Source organism: Zophobas morio, unplaced genomic scaffold, assembly GCF_036711695.1.
Source record: "Zophobas morio isolate AGI-343-1 ecotype UQ-CSIRO unplaced genomic scaffold, CSIRO_AGI_Zmor_V1 ptg000402l, whole genome shotgun sequence".
Classification (NCBI taxonomy): domain Eukaryota; kingdom Metazoa; phylum Arthropoda; class Insecta; order Coleoptera; family Tenebrionidae; genus Zophobas; species Zophobas morio.
Genome location: NW_026972506.1, coordinates 88,203 through 102,317, shown reverse-complemented (window position 1 = coordinate 102,317; position 14,115 = coordinate 88,203). Strand labels below are relative to the sequence as shown.

Sequence of the window (14,115 nt, the reverse complement as noted above, 5' to 3'; positions counted from 1 at the left end):
TAATAAAGAATAATATAAGTTTTATTAATATATAATATCAGCTATGATAGCCGAAAAAGAAAAACAGCTGTAGAACGGCGTTATAGGAACAATTTTCTTGTCTTTATTATATAATTTTTAAATTCTATACTTTTTATATATTTTGATTAGATAGGCGGTGAAAATTGGGCCGCCAATTGATCAGCAAAAAATTTTGCTTTATCTCCGTCGCTCCGAGCTACGGTATTTATGTAGCGAAATGGTGGTTGGAGTATACACCGGTGAATTTTGAGTCATTTGACGAATTTCCGGAGCAGACGCGGCGGTCTTTAGATTACTTAAATAAATTTAACTGAAAATCTGAAGTAAATCTTTTAACTATTAAAAATATTAATTTCTATAAAGCTCTACAGGACACCTATCTGTTTACTTAGTTCTTTAATAAATTTAATAAGGTTTGAAATTTTAAGGGAATAATCTTTTTTTTCTAGAGTGGATCCCTTTTTCTTGAATAACATAAGCTTCAAGATGAATGAATTATTTTAGGTTACTATCATACTAAAAGTAGAATACCCACCTTAAGAAAGCTAATATCATTATAAATGATAAAAATTGGTTCAAGAATTAAAACATTTCGAGTTTAAAAGTGAAGTGAAGAAGCTTTGGAAATTTAGAGATGGTTTCGAATATAATAAAATTAATATTATAATTATGGGATTCATGAAATTGAAGCATACCAATTTTAAATGTTTTTGATAATAATAATAGCTTTATTATAACTATAACAAAAAAACTAAAAAACAATTGTGTTGAGCATTGTTCCGAGACATTGGCTAATGTTGGCACTCATAAGAACATCGATCTTTTAATAATAATAATAATAATAATAATAATAATAATAATAATAATAATAATAATAATAATAATAATAATAATAATAATAATAATAATAATAATAATAATAATGATAATGATAATAACAACAATAATAAATCACAACCTGTTCTTCTAGATGGCGTTTCGGATCGCGCTTTCCAACGTTTCTTATGTTAAGCTGTTTTTTAGATAAAACTTGTTCTTCTTCAACAGACTTAGATAATAAATGAATTAATAATCAAAAAAAAACTTAAAAAGGTAAGAATAAAATTTTAAAGAAAATTCAAAAAATCATTAATAAAAACGATAAAGTTGATATTTATTCGTTGTTGTTACTTTATTATATAATTTTGTTAAGTCGAGAATTTTCTTAAAAGCAGCTTCATTTATTTTGCTGTGATCGTCGAAGCTGAGAAGCTCGAGGCCTTCCATCCACGACTATAATAATAATAGTATTATATAATAATAATAACTAATAATAATATCAGTAATAATAAACTTTTTTATGGAGTTTTAGTAACATTTTCTGTTCTAATTCGTTTTTGCGATAGTTTATAGCAAGACTATAATAGTGGCGGTTTAGCCCGTGGATCAACGCCTATTAAGAAATTCTTATTATTATTATTATTATCTTTAGTATTATGTATACTATAATAAATGCATATAAAAAAATAAATTTAAAAAATTATTATAATTTAGAATAAAACGCAGAAACTTTTATAGTATTTTGCGAAAATAACAATAATAATCGCTATTATTGTAGTCTCCAAGTGAAAACAAAATTCATTCCAATTTAAAAAAATTTAAAATACCAAAAATTAATTAGGAATTAAAAAAAATTAGTCATAAAATATTTTTATTTTTCATTAAATTATAAAAATAATTATTTTAAGGCTTAATTATAATAACTACTATTTTTATATTTTCATTCTAAAATATACATCTTAAGAAATTTTAAATTTACAAAATAAAAAAAAATAAAACTAAAAAGTTATTAAAATAATAAAAACTAAATAATATGGATAAAAATAAAAAAAGTTTATAAAAAGAAATCATGAAAATATTTAATATTTGAAAATTTTTCTAACTCTACAGCTTTATAATTAATGACTAATAATTATTATAATAAAACAACGCTATTTTGTTGGCTGCTCCTTAAGTACCGATAATAATGAAATAAAAAAATATATAAAATTGCTTGAATGCTCGGCTTGTTTAAGTGGCCAATATTCGAAGTGGTCTGGCGCGGCTCCTGACCAGTCACGTGGCCCATCATCAGCGTTTGGGGGCTGATTAAACGAAAGGCATCAATTACTACTTTTCCTGGTAGAAAAAAAATTATATATTAGTTACTTTTAGTCAAGAAAATAAAAAATATATAAAAATTCTCTATACAATTTTTCTTACAGCGCAAACAAAAACATATTAGTTATTAAATAAGAAGAGTTGAAGTAAAGATATATTTATTAATTATAATTAAATTAATAAAAAAAAAATTATTGTAATAATAATATCAACTATGAGAATAAATCTAAAGAAAGTGAATTACAATAATTATATATAAAAAATAAGAACTTTTAAAATAATAAAAGCTACTAAAAAAATTCAGAAAGTCGCTCTATCAATAATAAAAAGTTGAGAAATAATAAATAACGTTTTTAAATTTATAATAACAAACTTTCAGTAAAATATATAATAAATAAACAAAATTTTAAAATTGTGTTTATAATAATTATTATAATTATAATAATACGATAATAATAATGAAATACTCACTAAAACTTTTAAATAAACAAAACGTTAAAAAAAACTTGTAAAAACAAAAAAATATATAAAAATAAATTTTTTTTCTATTTTTTTAAAAAAGTTAAATTCAATGTAAAATAAGAAAAACTGTTATAAGAAAAAAATAAAACTCAAGAGTAAATTTTAATGTAATATAAAAGGAAAATTTTTCTTTATAAAAATTATCATCTTTTTTGCTTAACATATTATAACTTATCATTTTTATTTATGTTAAGTAATAATAATAAATTTATTTAATTCATTATCGTAGTAAATATTATTTATACAGAAAATTTTATAATTTGTATTAGTAAAAAAAATAAAAAAATTCAAGTTTTTTATAAAAACAAATGAAAGTTTACTATATAAATTCTTTTTTAAAAACTAACAGAAGATTTTCTTATATGCAAAAGCAAAGGATAAAATTTCAAGTTTTTTAGATAAAAAAATAGAAATAATACTAAATAAAATATAAATTTCTTTAAAGAAAACGTGCGTCCAAGCTGGAAAATTTGATGCAATTAAAAATAAAATCTCACAAAACAATAATTAAGTACTGATTGACAAAAACTTAACTTTACACGGACCAATTGATGAAATAGTGTATTTATAGGAAGATATAATTAAAACTTCGAAATTTTAATTAAAAAAAGTTTTTTTTCAAATTTGTAATATATTTTTTTAATTTGTATAAACATCGAAAGTTATAAATATAATAATATAATAAAATAGTTTTAAATGAAATAAATATACAGCAAAAAAACTTATTACATATTATTTACGTTTTTATCATTATTAGTTTGGCAAAAAAATGCAGCATCATTTTTACTAATTTATTTTATTATTGTTAAAGTTAAAAATATATATAGTCCAAAAACTTTTTTTTTTTTACTTATTATTTATATATTTATACATATTAAAATTATTGTAAACACTTTTTATATTTATTTAGTTTTATGAAAAATATGCAGCAAAAAACTTTTTTAACTTAGATTATTTTTTATATATATTAAAGTTTAACACGTTCTATAGTTATTTTAGTTTATAAAGAAATATATAAAAAAAAACCTTTTTCTATCTTATTATTAATATTTATAAATATTATAGTTACTTTAAATACATATTTATTTTAATTTTATGAAAAAATATTCAGCAAAAACTTTTTTTTGTACTTATTAAAATTATAAAAATGTTTTATATATTATTTTAATAGAAATTACAAAAACTTTTTTATTTATTTTACTTAAATAAATGTTGAAAAGTAATTTTGTAAACTTTTCATATTTATTAAAGTTTTATAAAAAATGATACAGCAGAAATTTTATTTGTTTTATTAATCTCTTTTATAAAATTTTTAAAAAAATAAAATTAAATTATTATTTTATATTTTTATTTTAATAACAATTTACTATATTTATATTATTTTTATGCATTATTGGATATTTTATATTATTTTCCTTATAATCATTAAATAAAAATATAATATAAATTTTATTTATAATTATTTTTAATAAAGAAATATAAATTTTAAAAAAAATTTAAAACAGTTTATTATAAGTATTTTTATAAATATTTTTATTTATTATAGCAAACTTTATCTATTTATTTTATAAAAAGTTATTTTTGGTGCTAGTACACTTTTTTTTTGGATTTTTATGATTGAAATTTAAATATAACTTTTCTAAAGAAACTTTTCTGTAATAAAATATTATGTTAATAATATAATAAAAATTTCAAAATAATCAAGATTTTTAATTTCAAATTTTATTAATTAAAAAAAAAATTAATAAAAAAATATTCAAAAAGTTTGGAAGTACTAGAACTATTTTTTTAAAAAAGAAATCCAAAAAAAATTTATAAAGATTTTTCTTTTTCTTAATTAATTATTTAAAGTAAATTTTTTGGCTTATTAAAGTTAATTAGTTTCAATGCTTTTCATAATTCAGCTGAATTTAATTTTTATATTAGAAATTATAATAAATCCTCTAGATTATATTATTTTACTTTCTAATTTAAAGTAATTCTTGAAAAATAATCTTTTTGAGATGAACTATTATTGAAACAAAAAAGCTGTTAAAAAATAAATTTGCAGAAAACTTTAAAAATAATAGTAATCCGTAAAAATTTTTAATTGTGCAATTTAATTGCTTTAATAAAATTTAATCAAATTTTCTTGGAAATAATTAAATTATAAAAAAGTAAACCTGAAAATTCTTTGAAAAATTCGCTATAAAAAAGTTTTACAATTTATTTTTTTTATTATAAATTCAAAAAATTTATTATATCAATTCAAAAATTTAATAGAAGTATATAATTCAGTAAATCTTAAAATTCATAAATATATTATTTACTATAAAATAAGTTTTAAAATTAATTTTTTTAAGAATTATTTCACAAAATTATTATAAAATTTGAAAACTTAAGAAAGTATATAGTTAAGTAGAGCTTAAAATTTATTAATTCTATTAAGATTTGCTAGAAAAAAAGTTGCAATTTAATTTTTTTTTTAATTTCACAAATTTATTATAATTTACAATATAGAAAAAAGTATATAGTTAGGTAAATCTTAAATTTATTAATAATTTTAAGTTTTGCTATAAACAAGTTTTACTAATTAGTATTATTAAAAATTTCACAAAATTTTTAAATAAATTAAAAAATTTAAAAGTATATAATTATATAAAACTTAGAATTCAGTAATTATATTAAGATTTTCTAAGAAAAAGTTTTACAGATATATTTTTTTTAAAATTTCACAAATTTATTATAAATACTCATAATTTTAGAAATAGTATTTGATATTAGCAGTAAAAAAAGTAAAAAAAGTGAACCAAAAATAGATATATATAGTAATTTCATTATTAAATTTATGATAATTCTAAAAAAATATATTAAAATTTAATCAGAAGATCTTAGAAATAAAATTTATGTAAACTTCTAATAAAATAAACAAAAAATATAATTTATAAATTATAATAACAATTAAATTTTATTTATAAGAATTATTATAATTTGAATTTAAATCTAACTTTATTTAAAATATTTTTATAGAAAACTTAAAAAAATTAATATTTTAAACAATACTGTAGAAAAAACTTTAAATAAAGAAAGTTTTAGTTAAAGTTTATGAATTATAAAAGTGAAAATTAAAATAATTTTTGTCAATTAAAAAAAAATTTTAAATCTTGAAAAAAAAATTCGCATCTCCAAATAAAACTAATAATATGATAAAATAATAAGTTATTAAGTAATTTCAAACAATTTATTAAAATTATTAAGCACTAGAATTCTTTAAAACTAATTATATATTATAAATTATAAAATATAAATTAATAAAAAAATAAAAAAAATAAAATAACTTATTTAAGTAAAGTTTAAGAAGTTTTCTTAATTTTTATATAAAGATAAGAAATATATAAATGAAACTACTTTTAGTAATAATAATTATTTAGTATAGTATACAGCGCTTAACTAGTTATGTACTATTCATAAAATACTATTGCCTTTACTTAAATAAAAGTTTTATAGTAAAAATGATATTAATAAAGTCTAAATATTATCTTTTTTATTAATATATTACTTTCATTGTTTATTTGAGTATTATTAAAGTTTAGTATACTTCCAAGTAAAACTAATTATATATTACAAAATAAAATATAAATTAATAATTAAAAAAAAATTAAAAAGTATATTCGGCTAATATATAATAAATAAAATAATTTTTTACCACAAAGTAATTTAACAAAAGTTTTTTTAACCAATTTTTATAAAAAATTACGAACTTTTAAGTAAAACTAATTACATATTATATTATAATAAAAAATTTATAACAAATTATATATATAAATTAACTTATTATTATTAAAGTAAATTCTAAATAAATTCTTTAAAATAATCAAATATGTGAACCATAAAAAATAATTTTAAATTTTTTTAAAAAAATTCAAACTTCTAAGGAAAACTAATTATTTATTATAAACTATAAAAAATAAATTTTTAACTTCGAAAAAATTAGAAAAATATATGATAAATAATTACAAAAAATAAATTAACTTATAATTAATATAAATTTCAAACAATTTCTTAAAACTAATTAATTTTTGTTAATTATAAAAATAAATTGATAAAAAATTGAAAAATTTGTAAATAAGAAAAATAATTTTAAATTTAAAAAGAAATTAGGATCTCCAAGTAAAACTAATTATATTACAATTTATATAAAAAAATTCATAACAAATCGAAAAAAAATAAATTAATTTGTTATTATTAAAGTAAATTTTAAACAATTTTTGAATCTAATTAATTTGTAAACTATAAAAATACTCTAAACAAAATTTTAAAAAAAAAGTTTTCAAACCTCCAAATGAAGCTAATTATATACTATAACATAAATAGAGAATTTTTAAAATAATATAAATAAATTTATTATTATAAAAATAAAATCTAAACAATTTATAACAATAAATAATTTGTAAATTAAAAAATATTTTGACCTAATTTTAAAAAATTATGATTTCTTTTTATTATTAAAGTCAAATTCTTAAACAATCTATCGAAACTAATTAACTCTGTGATTAAAAAAAATTATTTTTCAGATAATTATAATTAAATTAAAATTAAACCTTTAACAGATTGAATCGGATCGACCACGACTGCAACTGCTCTGGAATTCAAAGCCTCAAAACTTTGCTGCGTATTAATGTCGACACCAGAAAGCCAACAGCCAAATCCAGGATGGGAGTGGTACCAGCCAACCACCATCTCAGATCTTTATAATTATTTTTATTCAAAATGCACAACAATTATTTATATTTAAAATTTAATGTATTAACAAAGTATAAATATAAAAAGTATAAACTAAATTCGAAGCTTATTGATAAATATAAGTAAAAAATATATATATTTTTAAAAGTTTATAAATAAATATAAACAAAAAAAATTTAATTAATTAAAAATTTATTGAAGTTTTAAAAAAATAATTTATAACAAAGTTTATTAATTAATATGAATAAATAAATATTATAATTAAAGGTTTATAAATAAATATTAATAAAAAAATTTAATTTATAAAAAATTTATAAATATGAATAAAGATAATTAAGTTTTTTTATTAAACGTAAATAAATTTTTATAAAAGATTTAAACAAATTAAATTAGTCTCGGAAATTAAATTTGTTTATTTTTTTTAATAAATAAAAAAAGTAAAGCAAATTAAATATATATTAAAATAAAGAAGAAATAAAAATAAAAATAATACTACAAAGTGTAGAAAGAAAAATATATATACAGTCAAATTAAATTCTTTTTTATCCAAAAAAAATAATTTTTAAATTATAAAATTTATTTAAAGAAATCATAAAAAAAGAATGTAGAGAAGAGTTCTTTTAATTATATAATTAAAGGATATAATAGAAAAAAAATTTATAGGATGAACCTTCCCGTAAGGCGAAGCATATCAAGCATGTTTGTTTGAAAAACGGGATCTACCGCTTCAACGCTGACACCTAAAAAGTTTTAAGAAATACACTTTAATTAAAATTTTATTTGTAATTAAGCAAATAGTTTATTATAATTAATAATTAATACAAAGTCCGGAAAAAATTAATTATAAATTAATTTATATTAAGCACATAACATTTGTTAAAATTAAAAATTAAATCAAAATTAAGCAGATAACATTTATTTGTTGAAAAGATTAAAAAATAAGGATAAGCCAATTAAGCTTATTAAAAAGGGAAATTAAAGCAAGATGAGCTAATGAAATTTATAATAATTAAAAGTTATAGAAATTATTACAATTGAAAATGATATGTAATAAAGTAAAAAATGTTAGTTATGATTGAAAATTAATTTACAATGTAGCAAATAGAATTTATTATAATTAAAAATGAAATAAAGATAAGCGAAAAGAATTATTTTAATTGAATATAAAATTGTAAATTATATTATAATTAGGCCAATATTTATAGATTACCGGTTCCGCTTTGAGGCATTGCAAAAACATCCACAACGCGAACCGTATAGTCATCAATAAATTCGCCTAGCATAAGGCCCATGACTTCCATGGGAACTCCAGCACGGCCTAGGAAAAAATTACATTAATAAAAGTTAAAAAAAAAACCAAAAAAAGAAAGTTTGTATTAACCATGTTTAAGCATTTTTAGAAGAGCCAAAGAAGAAATGTGAACCATTTCAGCAGTATCAGAAACCGGAACATCCTGAGGGGCAACTTTTTTTGTTTATTAAAAAAAAAAAAAAAAAAATGAAAAAGAGTTAATAAACAAAATATAGAAGAAACTTACTTGGTTGCTTATAAAGTTGATGAAAATTCATGTAAATAGTCTTTTAAATAAAACTAAAAACTTTAAAATAAATTATAAAAAATAGGAAAAATTTTAGTTTAAGTTTATTTTAGTTAATAACGAATGTCGGTTTCTGAAAGGAAGGACTAGGTGATGATTTAGTTATCGGTAAAACAAAATATTTATGCGCTCTAGTAAAAAACGACTAATTTACTTTTATAAAAAAATCCTAAGTAGAGATTTAATAAAACAGTTAAACAAAACTTTTAAATTTTAAATACAAATAAACAGAAAAAAAAACTGGTGTGGGTTCATGAAAAGATGCTCCTTTGTTTTTTTAAGGGTTTATAGAAGTCCTCTCACGAGCTTGAAACAGGTATTGGTTTTAAGTATTTATAAAAGGTTAGTATTATAATATATAATTTTATATATATAAAAAAAATTATACATGAGGTATATAAATTGTCTAACTTAAAAAACAGTAACAATTACATTTTTATAGTAAATTTTATTAAAAGTTATGGTTATATAAACTTTATTATTGTATATATTTATAGATCAATATTATAATATTTTGTACATAGCGGAAAACATATAGGCAATATATACAATAATACATAATTTGTTTAACTATATTAGGTTATTATAAAAAATTATATTTAAAGCTATTTCTCTGGTGCTTTATTTCCGACAAATATAAGTTGAAGCAAAATTATGGAACACCTTTTACGAGCATAAGTATTCACTGCATTAAAAATTTAAAGAAAATTATATATTAACGTTTTATAAAAACGAAAATAAAAGCGATACACATGATATATTTAAAGTGGGCATCTATAAAACAGTTCCAATTAGATTTTATAGTATATTTTGTATAAAGTTACGGTTACTTGAAGCTTTAGCCCCAACAAATATTAGAAGTATAATTTTTACTTTTATAAAAGTATCAATTTTAATTGGTTATAAGACTATTTATTAATACTTTTTAATTTTTATCATATGAAAATAGTAATAATTGTTTTACGAGCTAAAAATTATTATAATTATTGTTTTTAAGTATAAAAATAGTTTTATAATTTAGAATTTGCTTTATTAGAAGAAAAAATGAAGAGATGATTAACTTAAGACAGAAGAGTCATCAACTTTATTAAGCTATTTATTCGTCTAGAGCATTAACCCCCGATAAAAGATGAAGCCAACATAAAAAAAAGTTTTAAAAGATACTGTTTACTGATTATAGAATTCTTTCTTATATCGTTTGTTTTATTTATTTGTATTAAAGTTATTTTTTTATTTAGTAAATCGTTAGAAGATGAGAATTATTAGTTATTTAAAAAGACATTATATAATATTTCTATTTGCGCTGTTGTCGGCATTTATATTTTACAATTCTTACTTTCTTTATTTTAATTTACATGAATTTATATGTCCGGAAAGACTTGGAGTTAAAAAAAGGTAAAGAGGCAATGAACTTAATATTTTCTCTTTTAATATATTCAACTTAGAGAAAAGATAGAAATAAATTTAAATTGTATACATATTAAATCTCAGCATTGTTCATTTATTATTTAAAACCTTAATGACAATTTCTTAATAATTAGTTAAGTTAACCTACACTCATTTACCATATATATATATATATTTAACTGTTACCAACTTTGTGGCTTTTAAGAAATAAATTTATCTTTAACTATCACTAACTATTGAAGTAAAATTTTAAATTACAGATACCTTTGCTATTATTCTGAACAAGCTTTTTACTATTCTTATTACAAAAAGTTTATGAAAGCTTCCAATCTTTCAATGCTTTATAAATTCATAACTAAGGATGTTCAGGTTGAGCATCCTGCTACAATTAACCCTTTTCATAGGTAAACGTGGATTATTTTAAAACTGTATAGTTCTCTGTTTTAATTTTAATTTTTTATAACTTAATAATTTTTCAGATTTAATCTTCTCCCCGAAGTTTTAGCTACGCTTACAAATAAATATATAATTCAAAATTTTTTTTCTTTGGGTTTAATATTTTCTTAATTTTCTTTTCAGTAATTTAATTCTTTACCTCTAAAGGATTATCAGAAGAATCTTTTAATTTGCAATTTTTTTTGAATATTGTTTTCTGTTGTTTTGGTCTTCTTATGGTTTCTATATTTACTGTTTCTTCTGTTGCTACGAAATCACTAGCAGGTTAGTTGATTTTTTTTAAAATTAAATATAAAAATTAGTTTGTAGTAACAAAAATTTATATTTTTTTTTTCGCCTTTTGGATTATTTTAATAGAAAATAAATTAATTTTATCTCATGTAAAGTAAAAAATTAAATTAATTAAAGGTAAATTAAAAAATTATATCTTTCTAGTTTTTTTTAAATTTATTTAATTATTTTATTTGAAACTGTACATATTATTTATTACGTATATTAATTTTTAATTAAAATTAATAAATAAAAGTTTCAATAATTAGAATTTATATAATTTTTAATTAAACTTATAAGAAAATAACATTGCAAATGCGTTATTTATATATTATAATCTATTTAGGCTTCTTAATTATTGGCATTTTTACTTTTTATAATTTTATATTAACAATTATAACATTTTTAATTTTTTTTAAATAATTATAATTTTCATGTGTATTATATAATTATATTACTATTTTGTGATTATTTTATAAATAATATTAACCTTAAAAATTAATAAAAATTTATATATATATTTTTTTCAACTACGTTAAATTTTGTAAAGTTAAATAAAATAAAAAAAAGTATATCGTTTCAGCCCAATTGTAAATATTATGGTAATCGTAATAGTTTTTATATTATATTAAGTTATCAACTAAAATTTTTACTAATTTAATTCATATTAATTAAATTTTTTTTTAATTGCTATAATATGTACAATTAATTTTTTTATTAGTACTAAAATTTAGTTTTACTTTTTAATTTTTTAATTACTACTTTTTTTTTTTTTAAGTTTTTAATTTTGATTAAATTCAATTTTAAATTTTAATTTTATACTCGACTTTTTACTTTTAATCGTGTTTGATCTTTTATAAAATTTTTAGATTATAATTAATTTTAAATTATTTCCTTTTTTTAACTGATAAGGAGAAATAAAAGCCCCCGTGACTTTTGCTACTTTCATTATTATTATATATGTTAAGTGCAGAATTCTTTTTAAGAGGTTTAATTTTGAAAATTTTAGTACTTTTTTTTTAATTTTTTAAAATTAATTAAAATTAATTTTAATTTCAACTTTTTACTGCATCAGGAGAACTAGCAGCCTCGTGTCTTTTGCTACTTATTATTTTTTCTGAGCGCCGCATAATTATTATTTTTAAAAATAATTCCAAAGATTTTTATTTTATCTAAATTTTCTTAACTTTTATTATTTTAAAAAGTTTTAAAATTTAATTTCTTAATCGACTTTGTACTTTTAATTTTTTTTCCATTTTAAAATAATTTTTGTTTTAATTTATTTTTTTATTTTTTTTTTTAAATTGTTTTTTTTTAAACTGCATAAAGTATAGTAGCCTCGTAAATTTGCTACTTTTACTTTGTTATTAATCTTGAGCGCAAAATTTTACTTTTTTATAAAATTATTTTTAGGCAATACTGAATTAATATATGTTTTCGGACTTTTATTAAATCTAATTTTTAAATCAATTTTATAATTTTAATTGATTTTGATTTTAGTTAAGTTTATGGTTTAAATAATTTTATAATGAATGTTATTTATAACTGCATTAGAAGAAATAACAGTCTGGTGATTTTGCTACTTTTACTTTTATTATTTATCCTGAAGGCATATTTCTTCTATTTGAAAGATTTATTTTTTAGAGATAAATAAATTTTCTTTAATTTCCAACTTTTATAAAATCTAATTTTTAAATCAACTTTTAATTTATTTGTTTTTTAAATTTTATTTAAATTTTTATTTATGGATTTATTGTAATTTAAGTTACTATTTTTCTATAACTGCAACAGGGGGAATAGTAGCCGCGTGGCTTTGCTATTTTCACTTTTATTATTTATCTCGAGCGCAGAATCATCCTTTTCTTAGAGAAAACTTTGCAATGCCATTTCTTTATTTCCAAACTGCTCTACTTTGCTATATTTTACGCCAAAAAATATTGAGACTAACAAATTTTGGTACTGAAATTATTAAATTCTACAATAATTTTTTATTATGTGATAAAGAGATACAGAAATATAAAAAATATATAAATGAAAAATATTATAATGGGTAATATAAATAAATAATATATATATGAGTATTAGAAGCAAAAAAATATATTTATAATGATAATAACATAATTATAATAATAATTATTATTTTATAATAATATATACAATAAATTATTTCTTCATATTATTATTAGAAATATAATATAAAATTATATAATAATAACAAATAAAGGATTAATATATTTTATTTAAAATAATAGAATAATAATATTAGTAGTATTAATAATAGAATACGCCAAAAAGTTTAAAGTTATGCAAATTTTACTACTGAACTTTAAAGAATTCTACAATAATTTCTCAATTTTATTAAAAAAATTTTATAATTTATAGTTTTTTTTAAATATAAAAAATTATTTATAATGAAATTTATAAAATTAAAAAATTTATTTAATATTATTTTTTTTACGGAAAATAAAAATTATTATTTATAATAATTATAAAATTAAAACGTTTAGTTCTTTAAAATTTATTTAATTTGTTTTCTTTAGGGAAAAGGAAAATTATTATTTATAATATACTTTTAAAAATTTTATTCAATTTTTTTACTTTATGAATAGAAAATTCTAATATTAATATTAATTCTTATAAGTTCAGAAGTTTTCTATATAAGAATTTTTAATTTTACTTTTATTCATACAATATTATTTTTTATTTTTTTACCAATAATACTTATTATTAATAATAATAACTTTGTTATCTCTAAATTTAACTATTTTTTATTTCCTACATTCTAAAAATTTTTTAAATTATTTTTTAATTTTATGTACAAATTTTTTTTTAAGACTATTTACTATTTACTATTATGTTTTTTCTATAAAATTTTATTAAAACTTTTTATTAATAACTATAATACTATTATTTAATATTAAATTTTACGTTAATATAAATTTTTACTTTTTACAATTATTTCCTACGGATAATTATTAAA

General features: G+C 17.6%; 1 protein-coding gene across 1 annotated transcript; it reads right to left on the bottom strand.

Annotated features, from left to right (window-relative positions):
* Positions 1-772: 772 nt before the first annotated feature.
* LOC135120617 (26S proteasome non-ATPase regulatory subunit 14-like) lies at positions 773-9,002 on the bottom strand. The gene is made up of 10 exons (XM_064044947.1): positions 8,943-9,002; positions 8,786-8,869; positions 8,615-8,722; positions 8,075-8,144; positions 7,263-7,408; positions 2,054-2,178; positions 1,355-1,453; positions 1,192-1,293; positions 980-1,069; positions 773-841 (listed from the first exon to the last, which is right to left on the bottom strand). Exons 1-10 carry the CDS (start codon positions 8,971-8,973, stop codon positions 773-775), a joined length of 924 nt encoding a protein of 307 aa, XP_063901017.1. The 5' UTR covers positions 8,974-9,002.
* Positions 9,003-14,115: the final 5,113 nt, after the last annotated feature.

Bases quoted from the DNA above. Each gene is read 5' to 3' on its own strand.
- LOC135120617 (XM_064044947.1), bottom strand. From the start codon at position 8,973: ATGAATTTTCATCAACTTTATAAGCAACCAA. The intron at 2,179-7,262 runs GTTTAATTTTAA...TTTTTCTACCAG, and splicing joins TCCGATTCAATCTGTTAAAG to GAAAAGTAGTAATTGATGCC. The intron at 1,070-1,191 runs GTAACAACAACG...TTATTATCTAAG, and splicing joins TAACAAAATTATATAATAAA to TCTGTTGAAGAAGAACAAGT.